The sequence below is a fragment of the Balaenoptera ricei genome, chromosome 15 (assembly GCF_028023285.1).
Source record: "Balaenoptera ricei isolate mBalRic1 chromosome 15, mBalRic1.hap2, whole genome shotgun sequence".
Taxonomy (NCBI): Eukaryota; Metazoa; Chordata; class Mammalia; order Artiodactyla; family Balaenopteridae; genus Balaenoptera; species Balaenoptera ricei.
In genome coordinates, this window is record NC_082653.1 from 24,652,343 (window position 1) to 24,675,939 (window position 23,597).

Genomic DNA, 23,597 nt, shown 5'->3' on the forward strand with positions numbered 1-23,597 from the left:
AAAAGAGAAAATTATTTTGTCTGTGGTTGTTGGGGAAAAAATGTTTTTTTATTATCTAACTGGACCTGGGATTTGCTTTTCATCTGTGAAATATAATTACAGACAACATTACCTCCTCAGTTAGTTTAACTTTTGCATCTTAATTTAAAAACATGTTCTAAAGTTTGCACTGACTTTTCAGATTTGCTGAAATGTAATGTTTTCATATCCTAACTGAAATGTAGTTGTCAAATTTATGTTGCTTTTCTCCTCAGTTTGGTGTGCTTCAGTGGAAATTGTTTAAAGTAGAAAAAGATCAAAAATGAGAGACATAAAGAATCAAGATTTAAGCCTTCCTTAAATTGAAGCATTTATAGGATATTGGAAGAAATGTTTGCTCCCTCTCTCTATGAATATCTTTCACAGAGATGCCCAGTGAAAATTTAAATATGAGTATTAAAATTTCAATTATTTCGTTTGAAGAATTAAAATTGCTTAACATTTTATAAGTGAATCTACTATTTTCCTTTTTAGTGCTCTTTCTTTAAACAAGTTTAGTGAATTGTAGCTACAGATTCCCTAATATCTTACAATTGGCATATCTGCCAGTTGAATTTTTATAAAATTTCACTTGAAATTTGAAACTTAACTATTCTTAGCTTCTCAGTTCACATACATTGAACTGAGTCCAGAAGTAGACCTTATTCTGTTAATTTAAACTTATCTCTCCCTTCTCTCTTATGTTCCTTACTCCATCTTACTGCTTTCCATTTATTAAGTGCCTATGGTGTGTCAGATCCTGTGCTAGATTTTTGGCATATTATTATCTCATTTAACACTCACAATCACATGAAGTAGTTTTTTCATGGTTTTAGAGACGAGAAGGGTAAGTTTCAGAAATGTTAAATAACTTGTTCACGGTCACCCAGGTGCTAAGTGGTACAGCTGGGATTCAATTTAAAGTCTGGGCTTCCCTGGTGGCACAGTGGTTAAGAATCCGCCTGCCAATGCAGGGGACACGGGTTTGAGCCCTGGTCCGGGAAGATCCCACATGCCGCGGAGCAACTAAGCCTGTGTGCCACAACTACTGAGCTTGCACTCTAGAGCCCGCGAGCCACAACTACTGAAGCCTGTGGGCCTAGAGCCCGTGCTCCACAACGAAGAGTAGCCCCCGCTCACTGCAACTAGAGAGAGCCCGCACGCAGCAACGAAGATCCAAAGCAGCCAAAAATTAATAAATAAATAGATAAATAAATAAATAAAACAAATAAATTTATTAAAAAAACAAACAAAATAATAATAATAATAAAGTCTATCTAATACCAAAGCTTAAACTCTCTCAGCTACTCCATACTGGTATTCTACCTTGTTCTTTTACTTTGTTGTTGTTGTTCATTCCATGTCTTCAGATGGCTAAAAGATTACTGATATTATTCTCTTTCTTTCACTACCAAGAATCCAGCAAGCTAAAGGTACAGAAGGTAGAGCCCTGGAACAGCGTGCGTGTGACATTCAACATCCCCCGGGAAGCAGCGGAGCGGCTACGGATCCTGGCTCAGAGCAACAACCAGCAGCTTCGGGATCTGGGAATTCTCTCCGTTCAGATTGAAGGTGCATGTCTGGACCCAGATTATAGGAACAGTAGAATATAGCATGTGCTGCTTTGTCTGTTCCTCTCAAGTTGAATTCAGAATGCCAGATAATTCATGTCACCTGTGCTTCACATTACAGCACCTTAGGATAAAGAGGAATTGAGGCTCTGGTTGGGTCCTGACGCTTCAGCATCCACAGCCTCAGACTCCATTTCCTTGGCTGATGTTGGCTGTCATTCTGTCAGACTTTGATTTTACTGGTACCCTAACCAAGGACTGATTTGTCTTTTAAAGAATATCTAATTTCAGTCGATTCCTTCCACCCAATAAGCCTTATTTAGTATTTATTTATCTAACAGAGACTAGGAGGCCCTGAACAATCCTTTTGTAGCAGTATTCATTTTTCAGATGTTTTTGACAGAATGATCTTTTAAAAATGAAAATATGGAGTATACACACACACACACACAGCTTAAAACCCTGCTGTGGCTTGCTATTATTCATAGAATAATGACCAAACTCCTTATCGTGACCTCAGGCTTTGCCTGGTCTGGCCTCTACCTTTCTCATCTAGCCTTATCTTTTACAGCTCTCCTCCTTCTTCCTTGCTATCTATTCTAGCCTCCTCAGCTTTCTTTTAGGTTCCTTGAATATGCATTTCTTCTTCCTGCCAGGAGTCCTTTGCATTGATGTCTTCTCTGTATGGATATTGTTCCCTGCCATTCCCCTTTCCCTTAGTTATACCTACTCAGCCTTCAAGTATCAGCTTAAATCTTTTTTTTTTTTTTCCAACTTAAATCTTGAGGAGGTGTTTTCTGAACTCCTTGACTAAGTCAGAGTCTTTTTTTCACATACTCTTACAAAAGTCTGTTTTTTTTCCCCTTCAGATCATTTTCTCACACTTTGATTAAAGCAATTATTTGATGATTGTTTTGTTCCCCCATGGACTGCAAGCTCCAGTAGGGGCAGGGACCATATCTTGTTTCGCTCACTGTTGAATCTTTGCTTGCTTGTACATCTCAAGTTCTTTAATAAACATATGTTGAATGAAAGCAAGGGAAGCAGATATATAATAGTAACACTTTGCTTCAGCCCTCAGAATAAATGATAAATAAAATATGGTCTTTGCCATTATAAACTCAAAAGGAGCTCATGACCTTGATGAGGGAGACAAACCTGAGAGATGTAAGTACCAAGTATGGGGAAGCACAAAGGAAATTCTGTCTTTTGGTGCCCAATGAACTAAAACCTTCTTTTCCCCTCCTGTGTTGATGTAAACAAGGTGGCAACCAGTGAGTGATTCCAGCCTTCTCTTGCCCTGGTGGGCCAAGCCCTCCTGACCCTGTGCTTGCATAGGACCTAAATGCTCCATTGAACCTCAGTAACTGAAAGGTCAACATTTTGTACGTAGGAGTGAGACACATTTTATGCAGTTAAGATTGTAGGCTGCTGTGCCCCAGAAGGGGCGATATCAACAAACAGATAATTTAGAGAGATTATTTAGAGATATATAGATTGAGAAATGGGGTAAATTCCATAATTTGATAAACAAGGAAATAGTGGCTTAAACAATAACCAGTTTGTTTCAAAAAATGTTGGATTGTCTAAAAGGATTCAGAAAAGTAAAATTAATTCACAGCAATCTATTGGATGTAGGATGAACTTTTGGGAAGAGTGTAAGTCAAATAACTATTGGTAATAACACTATATAGGCTGTTTATGCTTTATAAGCACATAGCACATTATTTTTTATAAGAAACATGTAAGCAGTTTCTTAAAAACCCCAAACATTTTATAGTCTCTCTTACCTATTTACCTGAATTAAAAGGGCTTTGTGGTAGTGTTTTCCCCTGGAGAAAGGAAACACCAGTTTCTTCTCTTAATCATACCTACTTCCTACAGATTCTTAAAAGGGTAAGATGCTGACTCCCCTTTATCGTTATAGCCATAAATTAAAATACAAGTACCAGCAAGGAAGCCAAATAGATAACATATATTACAAGAAATTATGAAATTTACATATGGCAGTGATTATCACATTACAGAAAAAGAGTTCTTTAACTTTTAGGGTACACATATGTGTCCCAGGTGATCTCCTTTTCTCTTTCCACACTCCCTGGGAGTTCAGGCTGGAGTGAAAGTGGTGGCAACAGCTGTTGCTTTTGTGAAACTGGTGATGGGCTGATGCCTTTTAAGTTGTAAGAGAAGGTATTGCCACTGTTGTGGTGTCTGCTGCAGGGCTGGAGGGACAGGTTGTTCCTCCCAACAGACTGTTCTCCATTGAAGAATCCTCCCCGTACCCTTCTTTTGAGTTTTGGCCAGGGAGTTGGGAAGATGTCTTTTTTGAGGACATTTTGTGACTCCTCTGTAACTTCATTCTGATTTAAAGCAGGAGTCTGTGTCAAGGGCCAGAGAATAAATTTTTTTGGCTCTGTGGGCCAGAAGATCTCTGTCAAGACAACTCAGCTCTACTGTAGTAGTGCAAAAACAGCCATAGGCAATATGTAAATGAATGAATGTGCTGTGTTCCAATAACGCTTATTTAAATAAACAGGCAGCAGGCTAGATTTGGCCCACAGGCCATAGTTTGCCAACCCCCATCAGCAAGTTGGAGAGCCAGTAGTGTTCTCTATGTGTGTTTCCTTGACAACGATTAGCTTACGTGCAGGTGGCAAATAGGAGAATAACAGTAGTATAGTGTGGAAATTGTGTTTAATTCATACGTGATTTTTCCCCCCCCCCCGGGCAAGGGGAGTTAGATTAGTAGCAATAGAAGGATTAATTGTCCACAAGAAAAGCCAAAAAGCCTTTAGATCTGTTACTACATAGGTGGGAGTCCTTTCAGCTTTATTTCAGGAAAAGTAAGAATGAGAAGTTACACTCAGGTACCTTCCCCAGAAGTATACCCTCAGCATTGCATGGCTCTCGGCTTGTGAAGTTTCAGTTTCTCCTGTGCCCACCTTAATGGTGGCTCCACTTGCTCAAAGCTCCACTTCATCTACATTATTTCCCACCTTTAACCAGTCATTTTCATTCTACTGTTTTGGGGTATGTTACCTACACCAATTTTTGTTTTTATTAGCGCTCTGGTTACAAAGCCGCATGGGTTTTGAGTTTGCCTCAACACTGTTTTTCCCATAAAACCTATTGTTTTCAGTGTGAGATTTTTATAGACTGCGAGGTTTTCAAGGAATGCATTTATCGTATAGAAAAATGCCTATGATTCTTTGTAAGGTTGTAATAAGATGACTATTCATCATATAGCCAGTAAATAGCTAATGAGTGCCTACTGTGTACCAGGCACTGTTCAGTGTTTAAAGGATATAATTAAGGTGGCCATATAATTTATCATCTAAATTAGGAAAGTGAGAGTAAAGGGGGTTACTGTTAATAACTATTAATTAACTGTTAATAGCTATAAGTGAATGAACTATTAATTAACTGTTAATAACTATAAGTGAATGAATAAGTAACTGTTGATACATGGGATGTGCTCTGTAGAAGTAACAAGATGTTCTGATAAGGGTGACCTAACCTTAGATAAGAAGATTGGAGAAGGCCTTTTGGGGCATGTGACACTTAAGATTACATTGAAAATTGAGAAGTTGGTTTATGTGAAGAGTGCAGGAGAACTGTTCTAGGCAGAGAGAACAACATGTGCAAAGGCCTTGAGGTGAAAAGTGGGTTTGTGTACCTAAGAAAGTAAAAAAAATGCCACTGAGGCTGAATCCTTGTTATTAAAGGAGAAAGTAGTGTGAGTTGAGGTTAGAGAGATAAGGCAAGGACCACGTCTGGGCTGTCAATAGCAGCCACAAGCCATTTACATGATCTGATGTCCATTTCAAGAACAATACTATTTCCACCTAGAATGTCTTAGCAAGTTTAGTGTATTAATAATTCTTTCCCTTTAGTGGAAACCCTCAAGATCTGTATTTTCTTTTCTCTTTTCTTCCTGACTACTATAGGCAACTTAGAACATCTTGTAGCCCCTGGTGATTGGTCACTTATTGGTAGTATATTTGTTCCCTATTACCAAGCTATCTGCCGGGTTAAAATACTTAATATTTTATCTATTTATCTAGCTGACCTAGATCAGTGACAAGACAGAGGAAACTGCTGTGCCCTCATTGGCTTCCTTCTTTATCATCTTGCTCTGTAAAACATTAAGTTAGGGAACAAGGTGAACGCACCCTTTCAAATTTTCAGCCACAGGCTAGCTATACTTTTATCTGCCCACAAGGTGGTGCTGTCTTCCAGAGTAACAGTAGTCAAAATTTGGGATTAAGCACAAGGAAGCATCCCAAAACTTGTTTCAGAGACCTTTTTATCAAGTGAGGTTTAAATTGCCTCTAACTTTAGAGTCTACTCAATTGGAACACTTCTAGTGACATTACCTACCAGGCTATTGTGAGGTTCAAATGAGATACAATTTTGTAAGCATTAAAAACCCTATACAAAATGTTGGTCTTTTTTTTTTTTTCCAAAATGTTGGTCTTTATCGTAAGATGTCTCAGAGGTAGATTAGTAGCAACCTATCTACTCTTCATTGCAGGAATTTCTCTGCTGCGTATCTATTTATATTGCAGTCATTGAAAGGGAAATGGTATTTTGCTTACAAATATCACAGTGTCCCCATGCCATCGTATGTTCTTTCTCCATTAAACCTACTCGTATTTCTAATTTCTGATCATAAATTCTCAAAAGGTAATCTAGGATTTTGAGACTTTCTGAGAATATTTTCTTCCTACAAACACACATTCAAGGTGAGTTGGTTGAAAATAAATATTCAGAGTTCCAAGCTCTCTGGTGAGGGCATACATCATTAACGATTGTCCGTCTGCTGTATTGTGAGAATTGGTTATGTTCTCCCTGTGCTTCATGTAAGTGAACCTGCTCAGGTGAGGTTGAAGAAAGACCCATATAGTATTGAACTCACCCTTTTTGTGGTGGTAAACTTACCGTAATTCTTCAAAAGCACATAAAACTGAAGCTCTCGCATATCTGTTTTTAAACAAAATTTGCATCTTATTCTGATGATTTCCTTTTTAACCTAACTATCATTTTCAGGGGAAGGTGCTATCAACCTCGCTTTGGCTCAGAACCGAGGCCAAGATGTGAGAATGAATGGACCCATGGGAGCCGGAAATTCAGTTAGGATGGAGGCGGGATTTCCCATGGCAGGTGGTCCAGGTGAGATCTACTCAATTGTATGACATTTTACTAGTTTCCTTTTTTGGCTTTATTTGCTAGTGTATGATCATTTGGGTCCTGCAAGATAGGTGGGGGTTCCTGACACATTTCTGTTTATTGGTTCAGGAAAGCAAGACGTGAATCTAGACTCTCAGGAGGCCAGAATCACAGAGCATGGAGCATATACAGTCTTTGTGATCTTTTGGGCTTATGCTTAAAGATAGATGAGCCCTGAACCATGCAGCAAACATTTATTGAGTTTTCATTGTATGACAGGACCTATGCTAAGTGTTGAAAGTACAACTGAATAAAACATCTTCTACCCTCAGGGTGTTTATAGCATAGTGTAGCTTTCCAACTCCCACCTTTCTCTGTGACTGAGAATCTGTGAGCTGAGAGTTCTTGCATGCTTATTTGTAATCTGCAGAAGTATGTGGGAGAATATTGTGTTTTTATGTATTTAGAATTTGAGAGAGTTATAAATTTTTTGCTAACTTTTTAGCAGTCCTGAAATTTCTTAGAGATTGAACTCAATATTCTGTGAGTCACAGAATATTAGAATTGAGTTGGCTCTCTCATTTGAAGCTGAGGAACCTGTGGAGTTCACAGAAAGGAAGCAATTTGCCCTGGGTCAAGTAGCAGTGGGCTAATATCACAGCTCTAACTCCCCAGGTCAGTGCTATTTTCACAACACTAGTGGCTTTCAAACTTTTTCTGCTGCAGGATCTTTTATTCAAATAAGCCAGAAAAGCACAGCTGCTATGGTTGAAGGAGAGTAAGTACCTGAAACTATACCCAATCATTCACCTCCCCATCTACCACAGTAGCTCTTGAAGAAATGCGGCAGAATAGAGAAGCTCAATTTATAAAGCCATTTTTCTGAACTATAGCTGAAGACCTGGCCATATAGAATTGGAACTAGGTTTTTATCCTGGCACTGCCATTTAGTGTTTACCTCAAACTAGTCACTGTAACTCTCCAGGCAACAGTTTCTTCACCTATAAAATGAGATAGTAGTGCCTATAATCTTTTGAGCTCATGCTTGAAGATGGATGAGCCCTGAGTCATATAGCAAACATTCACTGAGTTCCTGTTATGTGTCAGGGCCTGTGTTGTTGGGCTGTTTTGGAGTACTGTATAGCAAATGTAAAATACCCAACGTGGAACCTATAGTAGGGAGTTAAAAGATATAGTTCTCCATAGAAGTCTGAGCATTTGGTGTTAAGCCAGCTTGATGAGAGATTATAGGTGACGCTGTTGCCACTACTGAAGAACCAGGGCCAGAAGAAGAGTGGGCAGAGTTTAGCCAAGTTGCATATAGTTAGTGAAAGAAAGACTAGACCTAGGATGAGACTCAGGAAATCTGGGTTCTGGTCTCAATTTCTGGCCAGATGTCTTAATATTTACTAGCCTTAGTTAGCTGTAAACATATTTAAATATGTCCTAGAGGGCTTCCCTGGTGGCGCAGTGGTTGAGAATCTGCCTGCCAATGCAGGGGACACAGGTTCGAGCCCTGGTCTGGGAAGATCCCACATGCCACGGAGCAACTGGGCCCGTGAGCCACAACTACTGAGCCTGCGCGTCTGGAGCTTGTGCTCCACAACAAGAGAGGCCGCGATAGTGAGAGGCCCGCGCACCGCGATGAAGAGTGGCCCCCACTTGCCACAACTAGAGAAAGCCCACGTACAGAAACGAAGACCCAACGCAGCCAAAAATAAATAAATAAATAAAAAATAATTAAAAAAAAAAAAAAAAAAAATGTCCTAGAAACAATGTTATAGATCTCTTCCAGCCTTAAAATATTAGGACTCTTAAATCAATATCAATACACTAATTGCAAGCTCTCCTAGTATCTGGCAAATAGCAGGCATATTTACTAAGCATCTCTGAAAAGTGAGTGTAAATTTTAGTGATGTGTAGGTAGTTCATTATCAACATAGGAAACTTAGAAGCTTTAGGTTGAAATTAGGTTAGACTGGTATTTAATGAAGGACACTATGATAATATATACAATATAAAGTTTCAGGAAAAATCAGTTAGCAATGATCTGTAGTCACAGTAACATTTTAACCCCTAGGTGTCTTTCTTTACTGCCAAGCATACTTTAAGAATGTTTTTTCTCTGTTGTCCATTGGGATAGTGGATGCAAACAAAATTTAACATTTGGTTAAACTAAACAGAGAAATTTTTCAAGGGAAAGAGACCTTAACTAGCCTCTAAAACAATAATAAATAACTTTGGAATTGTGTATCTAGAATGTCTTAGACTAAATTATTCTTAATGCCATTTTCTTCTCTTAGCATTGGCAACAGAAAGTTGGCTGATAAGCAGGAGTCTTTCGTAATGAAAACCAAATCCATATCCTATTTTCTTTTCATAGCCTCATAGAATCCCAAGATTAGTGATTATACCATACTAGTCATTTAGTCATGTGTCGCTATTGATGTTTTGAACCGATAATTCTTTCCTGTGGGGAGCTGTCCTATGCATTGTAGGATGTTCAGCAGCATCCCTGGCCTCCTATCAGGTGCCAGTAGCACCACCACCTTTTTCCCCCAGTTGTTCCAACCAAAACTGTCTCCAGACATTTCCAAATACCCCTTTGGGGACGAAATTGCTCCCAGTTGTGAATCACGGCTCTAGTCCAGATTCCCACATAGTGCTGGAATGTATTCTATAGTATCTCTACTAAGCATGTAGCCAGCATGTGCTTAAACATTTCTGAGGATAGGAAGCTGATTGTAGACTAAGAAAACCTGTTTCTTCTTATCTCCTAAGAACTTTCTCACTGTCTAATTACCATCTTCGAAAAATGGGGTGGGGTTCCTCAGAAATAAATGCATTTTTTTTATTAATTAATTTTTTTTAATACAGCAGGTTCTTATTATTTATCTATTTTTTAATTTTTTTATAAAGCAGGTTCATATCAGTCATCAGTTTTATACACATCAGTGTATACATGTCAATCCCAATCTCCCAATTCATCACACCTCCACCCCCACCCCCCTGCCGCTTTCCCCCCTTGGTGTCCATACATTTGTTCTCTACATCTGTGTCTCAATTTCTGCCCTGCAAACCAGTACAAACAAATCCATTTTTAACAGATAAACATTTACCTAATTGCCCTTTCCCAACTACAAAACACCTGAAAATGCTGGATGAAATATAACATTTAATGCACAGCTGAGCTTGTAAGACAGTAAGGGAAATCCCCAGGGCAAGAAAGAAGTCAAAGAAGAACATTTGAATAGCAGTAAACAAATGAGGAGATGCTGCAGGGGCTACGAAATTTGAGTTTTAGTGGCCAAGAGGGATAAAATTTGAAGCCTTGCCTTGGGTCCACATAAAGAAGTTAGAATTAGGAATCCTTCATGAAGCCAGGATTTTCAGTACAATGTAGATTAGAAAATTTTCACTCTCTGGCACAAGGAGACAAATGCAAAACTTGTCTCTCTTGGTCTGGGCTCTAGCTGAGGAGTGGGGGAAAGGGTTTTTGTAGAATTGTCTTCTCTATCCTTATGCATGTTGGACATTTAATGTATTATTGAAATGACCCAGGTACAGCTAAGCTAAGTTATTAAGTGGTCCTAAAGTGGTAGTAATCGTTGAAGCTTTCACCCCAAACCATTGCAGATTTCTCATAAAGCCTACTCCAAATTCATAAAATTTAGAGTCCCTCCCTCCAGAATTCTAGATAATAGGAATATCAGCATGTTTAAAATTATGAAAATTCTAAGAAGAGGACAAGACGCTATCAAAACACAAAGAGAATTTGGGGGAAAAACAGAACTTATAGAAATTTAAAAATTATTGAAGTGAATAACTTACACAGCAAATTAGACACAGCTGAATTAGAAGGTGAGTTTGAAGAAATTACCCAGAATACAACAGACAATAAGAGATGGAAATATGAAAGAGGTCAAGAGAAGTGAAGGATAAAATGAAAAAGTTGAATGTGTATCTGAAAAGAGTTCCAGAAGAAGATAAAGAAATTGAGGAGGGACAATAGTGAAAGAGAGAATGGCTGAAATTTTTCCAGAATTGATGAAAGACATGAGTCCTCGGATTCAGAAGTCCAGTAATTATGAGCCCTACAAATAAAAATAAATTCACATCTAGGCACAAAATTGTAAAACTACAGAGCATGAAAAACAAAGAGAATGTTAAAAGCAACTCAAAATGAAAGACCAGTTATTTACAAAGGGAAGATTATCAGACCCACAGCTAATTTCTCAGTGGCAACATTGGAAGCCATGAAACATTAGAATAATATTTTCAAAGTGATGAGAAAATTATTAACAGCCCAGAATTTTAAACAAAGCTATAGTATCAAGAGTAGTATGAACTAAAGACCTTTTTAAAGAGACTAAGAGAATTTACCATTAACAGACCCTTGCTAATTGAACTGCCCAAGGATGTACTTCAGGAAGAAGAAAATTGAACCTAAGATGGAAGAAATAAGAGCTAAGAAGGAATGGTGAGCTAAATAATTGGTAAACATGGGGTAAATCTAAATAAGCATTGACTTATTTAGTAATAATGATGATCATATATGGTCTTTAGACAGTAAGTCAGATATGTCTGTTGACATTTTTAAAATATCACTAAAATAATAGAAATAGAATGTATAGCTTCTAAACTAGTAGTGGGGGCGGGTAGAAAGGAAGGGCATGATGAAAAAATCAATACAATAAAATTCAGGAAAAGTAGGAAAACAGCATAGAAAAAGAAGGGTAAAAAGCAGTGGTATCAAAAAGTGATAAACCAAAATATACCAGTAATTAACAATAAATGCAAATGGATTATAAGCACTGATAAAAAGAAAGTGATTAATAGATTGAATAATAATCTCAGATTTAGCTATGTGCTCTTACAGGAATGATATAAAACATAAGGTCTCAGTTCATAGTTAAAAGGATAGAGAAAAATAGAGAATCCAGATGAATATTAACCAAGAAAAAGGAGTATAACAATATTTTTATCAGATAAAAAGCATTACTGAGGATAAAAAGGACCACTGTATAATATAAAAGGAAGAATTCAGGAAGATAGCTAAACTTTTGTGTTCTTAATAACCTAGCCTCAAAATATGTGAGGCAAAAATGGTCAGAATTCATATAGATAGCAAATCCTAGGGGAGATTTTAACACACCTGGGTTAGTAATTGATGGATTGAGCAAAAACTAGTAAGGATAAAGAAAGCTTGAATAATATAATTAGAATAGTTTGATATAATGGATATATTCAGAAACCATATACTAATAATTCAAGAATTTTAATCTTTACAAGAGTAACATTTATATAAATTGACCATGTGTTATTCCCACAGCAGGTTTCAGTAAATACCAAATATTGGTAACACACAGATCATTTTCTCTGACCACAGTGCAATTAAGTCAAGTCAGTGGCCAAAAAAAAAGAAGAAGAAAAAAAAAACTGACCAACTAAAATATCCCATATTTTTAGAAATTTTAAAACATGTTCTAAATACCCAATGATTTTTAAAAAAGCAATCATTATGGACATTAGAAAATATTTAGAAGGGAATAATGAGAATGGTACATATCAAAACTTGTGAGATGTAGACAGTACAACATTTGGAAGAAAATTTGAGCCCTCAGATACTTATATTAGAGCAGAACATCAGCTGAAAATTAACAGGCCAAATGTCTGACTTAAGAATTGAGAAAAAGAACAGCAAAGTAGTAATTTAGGAGGAAGGAAATAATAAAGGTAAGAGCAGAGATAAGTAAAGTATGAATTAAAAAACCCAATGGAACAGAGCAGCAAAATCAAAAGATATTTCTTTGAAAAGACAACTAAAATTGATGATCCTGGTAAGACAAATAAATAAAAAAGAAAGAGGCACAAGCAACGTCAAGAAAGAAAAAAAGCATACACTTTAAAGGGTGTATTTTATAGTATGTGAATTATATCTTAATTTTTAAAAATATTTATTTGTTTATTTTCCTTATTTTTTTTTGCTGCGTCGGTTCTTAGTTGTGGCACACGGGATCTTTGTTGAGGCATACGGGATCTTTTTTTTTTTTTTTTTCCATTACGGCACGCGGTCTGCTCGGGTTTCTCTCTAGTTGCGGCATGCAGGCTTCTCTCTAGTTGTGGCGTGTGGGTTTTCTCTCTATAGTTGTGGCATGCGGGCTGCAGAGCCTATGGGCTCTGTAGTTTGCCGCACATGGGCTCTCTCGTTGAGGCGTACGAGCTCAGTAGTTGTGGCACGCGGGCTTAGTTGCCCCGCGGCATGTGGGATCTTAGTTCCCCGACCAGGGATCGAACCCACGTCCCCTGCATTGGAAGGCAGATTCTTTACCACTGGACCACCAGGGGAGTCTCTTAATTTTAAAAAAGAATGGAAAGAAGAGTATTCCATGAATAACTTTATGCTAATAAATTTGAAAGCGTTGGCAAAGAAACAGTTTTCTGGAAAATATAATTTAAAACTGACTTAATAAGACATATCAAATGAAAAATCTATAACTACTTAAGAAATTGAAATAATCTGTCTCCCTATGAATCAATTAGTATAACCACAGGCTCAGATGATTTTACAAGTGAGTCTTACTAAATATTTAAAAGACAGATACATATATTCTTTCAGAGCATAGAAAAAGAGGAAAGATACTTTCCAGCTCATTTTGAAGTTGTTTTAATCTTGATGCTAAAATTAAAGGACAGGAAGAGAGGATAATTATAGGCTATTTTCATTTACGAGCACAGATGCTAAATCCTAGAAAGTCTAATAGTATCAGAAATTAGAGGGACTTCCCTGGCAGTCCAGTGGTTAAGACTTCACCTTCCAATGCAGGGGGTGCGGGTTCCATCTCTGGTTGGGGAGCTAAGATCCCACTTGCCTCACGACCAAAAAACCAAAGCATAAAACAGAAGCAATACTGTAGCAAATTCAATAAAGACTTTAAAAGTGGTCCACATCAAAAAATCTTTAGGGACTTCCCTGGTGGTACAGTGGTTAAGAATCTGCCTTCCAGTGCAGGGGACACGGGTTCGACCCCTGGTCCAGGAAGATCCCACATGTCACGGAGCAACTGAGCCCGCGCACGACAACTACTGAAGCCCACGCACTTAGAGCCCGTGCTCCGCAACAAGAGAAGCCACCGCAATGAGAAACCTGTGCACCGCAATGAAGAGTAGCCCCCGCTCACTGCAACTAGAGAAAGCCCGTGCACAGCAATGAAGACCCAAATCAGCCAAAAATAAATAAACAAACAACTAAATAAGTAAAACACTTGAAAAAAAATCTTTAAAAAAATTTTTTTAAAATAAAAAGAAATTAGAAAGATGTGGAGCAAAAGGAGTTCTCAGACTGCTAGTAAGAGTATAAACTGGCATAACCGCTTTTGAGTGCAGTTTATCAATATCTAGTAAAATTGAAGGTGCTTATACTTTAAAACCTAGCAATTTTAAGTATATAGTCTAAAGACACTCTTACCTGTCTGTGGAATACAGGACAAATACATGACACTGCAAAATTCTAAGGATGAAAAATTAGTATTCATCAGCAGGAGAATGGATTTATCAGTTCCATAAAATGGGGCACTATTGTAGCAGCCAAGATGGATGAATCTCAGAAAATAATATTAAGTGAGAAGGGAAACTGAAGAAGAATACATATAGAACGGTGTCACTTATACAAAGATTAAAAGCATACAAAAAATGTAATGCAGTTTATGTATGTAGGAAAGATAAACATGCATGGAACTGTTAACCCCAGATATAAGATAAGAAGGAGGGAATGGAATGAGATTGGGAAGGAGGAGGCAGCTTCTGGTGTATCTGCATATATATCTGAAGGAGGCAGGGTAGAATGTGTAGATTTAAATAAGATAGATGGTGGTATAAAAATTTTCCATACCTTCTTATATTTTTGAAATATTTCATTAAAAACAAACATTGTGCCAATGCCAGTACTCTATTCTAGGGATTTTTTTTTTCTCTAGGATTAATAAGGATGACCAGCCCTGCCACTGTTATGATACCCCAGGGTGGAAATGTGTCATCTTCCATGATGGCACCAGGCCCCAATTCAGAACTGCAGCCCAGGACTCCTCGCCCTGCTTCTCAGTCAGGTACTGACCTCCAATCTTTGAGAATTGAAGAGGCTGAACTCCCTGCACAGATCATTACAAAATTCACCTCTCTCTGATGCCAAATTCCTAACTGCGCAGCTTAAAAGCTGTCTTCTATGTAAAATCTGCCCTAGTTTCTTCAAGCTGAAAGTCATCATTTCCTTCTCAGAATTTCTTCTCAGAATTTCTCATTATTCTTATCATTATTCTTATTCCTAAAAATCTATTCCTTGGCCTACTTAGTCCTGCCACTCCATGACCGAGAATTCTGTATTTGTTTTGTTTTCTTATAGTTCCTCAGAATATGCTTTGGAGAGTACTGCTCGCCACATTTTATGTTTGGCTCTTATATCCACTTAGAATCATAAGCTCTTTCTAGACAACATTCATCTTTCTGTCATCTCGGCAGTTGCTTTGCATTATAGCAAGTGCTCACAAACGTTTCATTGAATGATCCCAGAAGATTTTACTCTATATTGGCAGAATTGCCAAGACTGTAGGATTGCTGAAGGATCTAGGTTGCAGTAAGTTAATTATTGCTTTGTTGACTGTCTTTAAACAGATGCAATGGATCCACTCCTCTCTGGGCTCCATATACAGCAGCAAAGTCATCCCTCAGGATCTTTAGCTCCCCCGCACCACCCAATGCAGCCCGTCCCTGTGAACAGACAGATAAACCCAGCTAATTTTCCCCAGCTGCAGCCGCAGCCACAGCAACAGCAGCAACAGCAGCAGCAGCTGCAGACAAGACCCCCACAGCAACATCAGCAGCAGCAGCCACAGGGAATTCGACCCCAGTTTACTGCCCCAGCTCAGGTGCCTGTTCCTCCAGGCTGGAACCAGCTGCCTTCGGGAGCCCTTCAGCCTCCTCCAGCCCAGAGTTCTCTGGGCACAATGACTGCAAATCAAGGGTGGAAGAAGGCTCCCTTGCCTGGCCCAATGCAACAGCAACTCCAGGCAAGACCATCCTTAGCCACGGTACAGACACCTTCCCACCCTCCCCCTCCGTATCCCTTTGGCAGCCAGCAAGCTTCACAAGCCCATACAAACTTTCCTCAGATGAGCAACCCAGGCCAGTTCACAGCTCCTCAGATGAAGAGCTTGCAGGGAGGGCCCTCTAGGGTCCCAGCCCCCCTGCAGCAGCCCCACCTCACCAACAAGTCTCCTGCCTCCTCACCCTCCTCCTTCCAGCAGGGATCCCCTGCATCCTCCCCAACGGTTAACCAAACTCAGCAGCAGATGGGACCAAGGCCACCTCAAAATAACCCACTTCCCCAGGGATTTCAGCAGCCCGTCAGCTCTCCGGGTCGGAATCCTATGGTTCAACAGGGAAACGTGCCACCTAACTTCATGGTGATGCAGCAGCAACCACCAAATCAGGGGCCACAGAGTTTACATCCAGGCCTAGGAGGTGAGGAACACTGAAGCTATTTGTGTTGGTAAATTTACTAGAGATAGATCTTAGCAGAACTTCAATTTTTAGAGTTAATGGAGGGAGTGAAATAAGGATGTAATTACTTGGTTTTGTGGATATAGTGGTGACACTTGATATGACTTAGTTAACTTGATACATTATGCAGCATCTTACTGGTTATGTTTAAGCTAGCCCTCTGGATAAAAATGCAGGTAAAATTCAATATAGAGATGTTCATTTTGTTTTTCAAAATATTTTTGCTTGATCTTCTACTAGTAAATTAAAACGTCCAGAAGAAACAGGATTTTATTAACAGCTTATTAAGCTGCTCAGCTGTTGAAAACATTAAGATTATGCAATAGAGCAAAAATGAAAAGATAAGAATAGGGTTTTGTTGGGGAAAAGGCCCTTCTGATTTTCAATTTTGATAATCCTAGTTAGTAAAATAGCATGGTGTTTGTTAAATTTGATTAAAGTATAAAGGGGAATAAGTTCAGAAATCATTGACTTTTATAGTTTTATAATGCCAATGCCTGCTCCTTAGAGAGGGAATTCCACCAGTTATACCTAAAGGAGATTTATTTATTTATTTTGTAAGGTGCCTCTTGTATGAAGAAAAAGCAATGGAGCTTAATGTGTGAGAGGTAAAACGATTACAGTAAAACTTATCCATCTCCATGTTTATTATTTATTCTTATTAATCATTGATCTAGTGCACATGAATGTGCTTGGAGCTTTTCAGTAAGGTATAGAGAGTAATACCGTCATCTGATAAACATACCCCCCACCAAAAGACACCCATTGCCTACCCAGAAAAAAACCCTTGCATCTTTAGTGCAACATAGCAAAGGCATGTTCCCATGATTTCTGGTGAAATTAAGTTACTCATCAGTCTTTTCACTCTCTTGTAATTACTTTTACTGACATGCAGGCTGTAACATTTGAATCCTAAGAAGTTTTTAGAAAGTGCAAGAATGTTTCGGCTCCAAACTTCACTGTTCTGGGCATCCAGCCTTGGATCAGTGGAAGCTGGGTAGTCCCTCCTGCAAATGTGATTACTGATTTAATTACAATGGAAGCATGCAAATGGGGACTTGTCACTGCTAAAGAAAGGACAAATGCATATTTGTCTACAGAGCGTTTTTCAGGACATTGAAAATTTGGCCCTTAAATAAATGGACTAATACAAAAAAATTTTAAGTGAGCTTAGGTCTTAATGCTTTTCATAGAGCAAGTGATGTGCTCACCTAGGTGATCTGGCCACATCTAGGCCTATGTTATAAACTATGAGTGGGTTCTGAGATTCTCCTTATTACAGATTTGTTTTCTGAAATTAAACCTTCCTATAAAAGAAAATACTACTTTATTAGTAAGATTGCATCAGAGTATGGTTTTTGGTACCATAGCTGTCAGTATTTCAGCAAACCTTTGGAGGGGAAGGTGTAATGATAAATTTAATATACCCTCACTTTGACGCTCCTGTGAATTGTTTCTGATCTCTCATCTCTTCCAAAGAGACAAGCACAATATTGGGCAGAAATTTTCCACAAAGGAAATTATCATCCATTTCCCTCAATGGAAAAAAAAAAATCACCTATGTATGCTTAATATCAGGACCCAGGTCTTTGTTTTATAGTAGTTCTTATCAGTTTGTGTGAATATGAGAGAATTTAGCATATTCCTTTGGTACCTGTGTTAAAGTATGTAAAGTTTTGGGGTCCGTTGTATTACAGAAAAGTGAGCCCTAAACCTTGCTGTGACGTGGCCTCAGATCACATTTAGGGAGCAGATTGCCATCTTTTCCTTGGCATGTTCTAAGTGTAAATTTTTTAGTATTTCTTTTTCATTTTGACAATGCTCATGTAAGAGATTGTGTTGATTTTTTTAACCATCTTTCCCAACCTTATTAAAGATCCTACCAGTGTGACAGAGAGAGCTAAGCCAGTGGAGACTTCATGCAGCTCATCCTTCCTTATTCATTCCACATCTAAGCAAGAGTATAAATTTGCTAGGTAACTGCCTTACTCATTGTTTTCTATTAAGGAATGCCTAAACGCCTCCCACCTGGCTTCTCAGCAGGACAGGCCAACCCGAACTTTATGCAAGGTCAGGTGCCTTCGACCACAGCAACTACCCCTGGGAATTCAGGAGCCCCTCAGCTGCAAGCAAATCAAAATGTCCAGCATGCAGGTTTGTTTTCTGTGATTTATTCAGCCAGCATTTATTGAACATTGTGAGGTAGGTAGACAACAAGGATATACAGAGAAGTAGAAGCCCTGGTCCTTCCCCTTAGTTTCAGACCTATAAATAATTATTCTTTCAGGGCAATAACTGATATATTGAAAGTAGGTAAAATGTCTGGAGAATCTAGAAACACCTAAAGAAAGGAGATAAAACTTGAGGTAGAGCTGGGATCAGCATTTTTTTTTTCCTGAAAAGAACCAGATAGTAAATATTTTAGGCTTTGCAGGTTATATGTTCTCTGTTGCAACTGCATAACTTTGCTGTTGCAGCACCAAAGTAGCCATAGACGATACATAAATGAATGACCATGGCAGTGTTCCAACCTGCCTGTGTGCTACTGCAAAACTATATTCCTGAACTCTGAATTCATGTTATTTACAAACTGGCAATGGGCCTCATTTGGCCCATGGACCATAGTTTGCTGACCGCTCAGTTAGTGAAAGGGCAAAAGTTGTTTCTGGCAAAGGAGATGATAGGTACAAAGGCATGGAGGCACATGGCATTTTGAACAACTGTGGCTTTTAAAATCTCTTTATAGTTCATGTTAACATTGTATATGCTGAGTGTCTGAATTCTGTGTTGTTTGAAGACCAGGCTTTAATCAATACAGGTTAGGAGGACAAATAGTGTGGAGCAGAATGGCTAAAAAGTATTTGTAAGCAACATTGTATAAGCCCAGACTTCATGTTTCTGGTTGCTTTTAGGTGGCACATGACTAACCCTCTTACCCTTTCTCATTCAGGAAATTTGGACTGAGGTAGCACAAATATTTTCTGAACTCCGATCCCCACTTGGAGTTAGTTCAGTTATGTGGTTCCAACATTAATTGTAAATCACTAAGGAAGGAGAATAGTCTTAAACTTAAAAAAAAAAAAACCTCTTGAAAGCTTAGAGAAGGGTAGGGCAAACTGCATGACTTCCCCTATCTGCTAATGCAAAACTATAATTCCTGAGCTATGTGAATTCATGTTTTCTATAGGAAGTTTTAAAATAGTGATAAAATCATTCATAATTCCTCCACATAAGCACAACTCTTTTATTGATATATTTTTATATGGTGCCTTCCTCCCACATGCACATATTGTTTTGATTTCTCTGTTTATCCCATCTAAGAGAGCTCTACTCGTCTGTCGTTTTCTCTTCTCCTACCCTACATTATTGCTCTTGTTAGCTTTTACTTCTTCCTGTGAAAATACTTTGTTATTTTACTCTTGCCAACTAGACTCTAAGGGGTCAGGGATTTGGTCTGTCTTGTTTATTGTTGTTACCTCGGTACCAAAAATGCCTTGTACATATTAGGTACTCAATAGATAATTGTTGATTGGATGAATATACACTGGTATATTAGTGTATGTAGTATATACAGTGGTCATGGAATTCAGTTTAAGGCCAGTTTAGAAAATCTTCCTTAGGATTCAGGAAAAATCTGGATTGTATGAACAGTGGACAGTTTGTCCCCTGTCTCCTGGCTGGAGCATGGACTGGGCTTATAACTTCATTGTGGCTACCACTTTTTAGTCCCCATTTAAAAATGGAAAAAAAATGGGGAGGGATAAAATAAGCTAAAGGTTATTCTACAAAAAGGGAGAGATAATATAAGCAGTTATAGGAAAGTCCCAAAGACCCAACAATAAGTAAACACTGTAGCAAGCCAGGCAGTGTTCTTTGTCTGAATTAGAAATAATTGAGAAGAATAAAACATGTCCCATGTAGTCCACCAGGGACTGCCACAGGGGAGGGTCACTGAAGTTTTAACATCCTTTGTTGACTGTCCTCTGTCTGCAGCTTCTGAATTGTCTGTTAGTTCCACCAGAGGCTCAGCTTCCAGATCAAGATTAAATAATTTTTACCACATTGGGGCAGAGGAGACCTGTCTTTAAGAAGTATTAGCTGTTCTTTTCTTTACAGTGCAGCATCCAGATATCAATCCAGATATCACATGCATAACCTTTGAGAGTCATTATTAGTTTTCCAAGGAGCATTTTTAAATGTCTTCTCAACTTTGCTGAAGTTTTCTTAAACACTACATCACATCTTTTGTTTCCTGACTCATCTAAAGCAGAGCTTATTTCACTAGCCTACAGTGCTTTTCATAAATGTTCTTCATTTTAAGGTAGCTGCACATCATTTTTAAATAATGAGATGCTGCCTTTCTCTTTGTTTAATCTAAGAGAAAATAAACTTTATTGATCTTCAGAATGTTATCTTTAAGTTACCAAATAGGAGTAAAGAAACGGTTTCTCCTTCTCTATTGTATGGTCACTGAGAATATATGCCACAGTCACATATCCATACTATGGAAAACTCACAGAAGTATGTTAAGCACAGCACATTTGTTTATGTTGGTCAGTGGATATGGGTGAGTTGTGTTTTTCTAATAAGGTAATTTGAGAATCTTAATACCAACAAGATAATAGTATTACTTTCTGAAACTGTGCCTTTTTTTTTTTAAAGGTGGTCAAGGAGCTGGTCCTCCTCAAAACCAGATGCAGGTGTCCCACGGGCCACCAAATATGATGCAGCCCAGCCTCATGGGAATTCATGGCAACATGAACAACCAACAGGCTGGTAGTTCTGGGGTTCCTCAGGTGAACCTGGGCAACATGCAAGGCCAGCCCCAGCAGGGCCCACCATCTCAGCTGATGAGCATGCACCAGCAGATCGTGCCCTCCCAGGGCCAGATGGTCCAGCAACAAGGAACCTTGAACCCTCAGAACCCTATGATCCTTTCAAGGGCCCAGCTTATGCCGCAGGGTCAGATGATGGTGAATCCTCAGAGCCAAAATCTTGGGCCCTCGCCCCAGAGGATGACCCCACCCAAGCAGATGCTTCCCCAGCAGGGCCCACAAATGATGGCACCACATAACCAGATGATGGGGCCTCAGGGGCAAGTTTTGCTTCAACAGAACCCAATGATAGAGCAGATTATGACCAATCAGATGCAGGGGAATAAGCAACAGTTTAACACTCAGAACCAATCTAATGTCATGTCGGGACCAGCACAGATAATGAGGGGACCAACTCCAAACATGCAAGGAAACATGGTGCAGTTTACGGGACAGATGTCAGGACAGATGCTGCCCCAGCAAGGGCCCGTGAGCAACAGTCCATCTCAGGTTATGGGGATTCAGGGGCAGGTCTTGAGGCCACCAGGGCCCAGCCCACATATGGCCCAGCCACATGGCGATCCTGCTACTACAGCAAATAACGATGTCAGCTTGTCTCAGATGATGCCTGACGTTAGCATGCAACAAAGCAACATGGTCCCCCCCCACGTGCAGGCCATGCAGGGAAACAGTGCCTCGGGAAACCACTTCTCAGGCCATGGGATGCCTTTCAATGCACCTTTCAGTGGAGCACCCAATGGAAATCAGATGTCCTGTGGTCAGAATCCAGGCTTCCCGGTCAATAAGGATGTCACGCTAACAAGCCCATTGTTGGTCAACTTATTGCAGAGTGATATCTCTGCAGGCCATTTTGGGGTAAACAATAAGCAAAATAATACCAACGCAAATAAACCGAAGAAGAAGAAACCCCCTCGGAAGAAGAAAAATAGTCAGCAGGATCTAAAGTAGGTTGTGATAGTTTTGCCTAAAATCTTATTCATTTATTTCTATGTGAACAACTTTTTTTGATGGGAAATTTTAAACATGTATAAAATAAGAATAGTATAATGAAATTACCCCTGCTTCAAATTATCAGCTCATAATCCATCTTGCCTTCATCCATGCTCTCCCCATTATCCTCTTGGTTATTTTAAAGCAAGTTCACTTTAAATATTTCAGTATGTACCTCTGAAAAATAAGGACAGGTTTTTGTCTTTGTTTTGTGTTTTTTATGACCACGAAATACCATTAGCACACCTGGAAAAACTAATACTTCCTTCATATTCTCACATTTCCAGACAGTGTCCACATTTCCCTGATTATCTCAAATTAAGTTTTTTTACAGTTTGTTCAAATACGGAGCCAAACAAGGTTCATACATTGCAGTCAACTGATATATGTCTCTTAAGTCTGTAGTCTCCGGGGGGTTGTGGCATTCAGAGCCTGAAAGGTAGCCAGTGCTGCCACACTGTAACTCCACAAAGCATGTCAGGTTTATAATGACTGTTGGGGAGCCAGAAAGGCTGTATGTGTTTTGGAAATGAAAACCGTTTATGGATACTCCCTTCTGTCTCTCAAATAGAAACAGTTTTTTGTACAGGTGCCTTTCCTTTAAAGGCTCTTTATCATCAGCAGCAGCTTAAAATCTCATGCTAAGATGATTGGACCTTTTAAATCAGTTACCCTTTTTGTAAAGGTGAGTTCTTTTGCAAGATTACAGCAGGAAGGGCAATTAATTTATATTACATTTCCTGAAGCTAAGCATTAATTTAAGTCATATTTTTGGCCTTGATAAAATGTTTCCAAAAGGAATATTGATTAAACTAGATTTTCTGCCTTTAATTATAAAACTGAAATTCAGAGACATTTATTACCAGAAAATAGTGACTGAGGAGTGTAAAACAGGTTAATTCAAATAAATTGCTAGAACTATAGAAGAGAATAGGGGAGCTTTAGTTAAGGAAACAGAAATGTTCAAAATAAAACCAACTGCCTTTTTCTCAGCCTTCTCACAATATTTCTTTGGTTGTACTCTAGTATTATATTCACTTTTTTCTTGAATCTTATAAATCAAAATTCAGTAATTGTATATTAACAACCTGTATTTTTCCTGAATTCAGAATTAATAACCCGTTTGGTTATCTGATTTTTCCAATAGCTCTTTCTAAGTTAAATTCTTTACTACTATCGACCTGTGTGGGAATAACATTTCTGTGGCAATATTTATTCCTCCCAGTAATCTAGGAGTAAAATTGTAGGGTTCTTCAGTTGCCATTAGTATGGATTTTTGCTGTCTGCACCAGCACTTAGGGAGATTGCTTACTTGTTGGGGCTACAGATAGTGAAAAGGGCCTTATACAGCATCAAGGCTCCTAGGAAGGGAGACAATAAGTTAAAAGTAAGAGTGCATGCTCCCAATTCTACCACTAGCTTACTGTGGAACCTTGGACCTGTTTTCTAACACCTCTGT

General features: G+C 38.7%; 1 protein-coding gene across 10 annotated transcripts in view; it reads left to right on the forward strand.

Moving 5' to 3' along the window:
- NCOA6 (nuclear receptor coactivator 6) overlaps nt 1-23,597 on the forward strand; it is a 100,533-nt gene that overhangs the window by 51,083 nt on the left and 25,853 nt on the right. For 9 of the 10 annotated variants that reach the window (XM_059895814.1, XM_059895813.1, XM_059895819.1 and 6 more), the window contains 6 exons: nt 1,435-1,590; nt 6,639-6,761; nt 14,735-14,863; nt 15,426-16,274; nt 18,321-18,467; nt 20,976-22,092. In XM_059895814.1, the coding sequence (XP_059751797.1) occupies nt 1,435-1,590; nt 6,639-6,761; nt 14,735-14,863; nt 15,426-16,274; nt 18,321-18,467; nt 20,976-22,092 (2,521 nt within the window). The remainder of the gene's footprint in view (nt 1-1,434; nt 1,591-6,638; nt 6,762-14,734; nt 14,864-15,425; nt 16,275-18,320; nt 18,468-20,975; nt 22,093-23,597) is intronic. The other variant, XM_059895821.1, reaches the window with a different exon arrangement.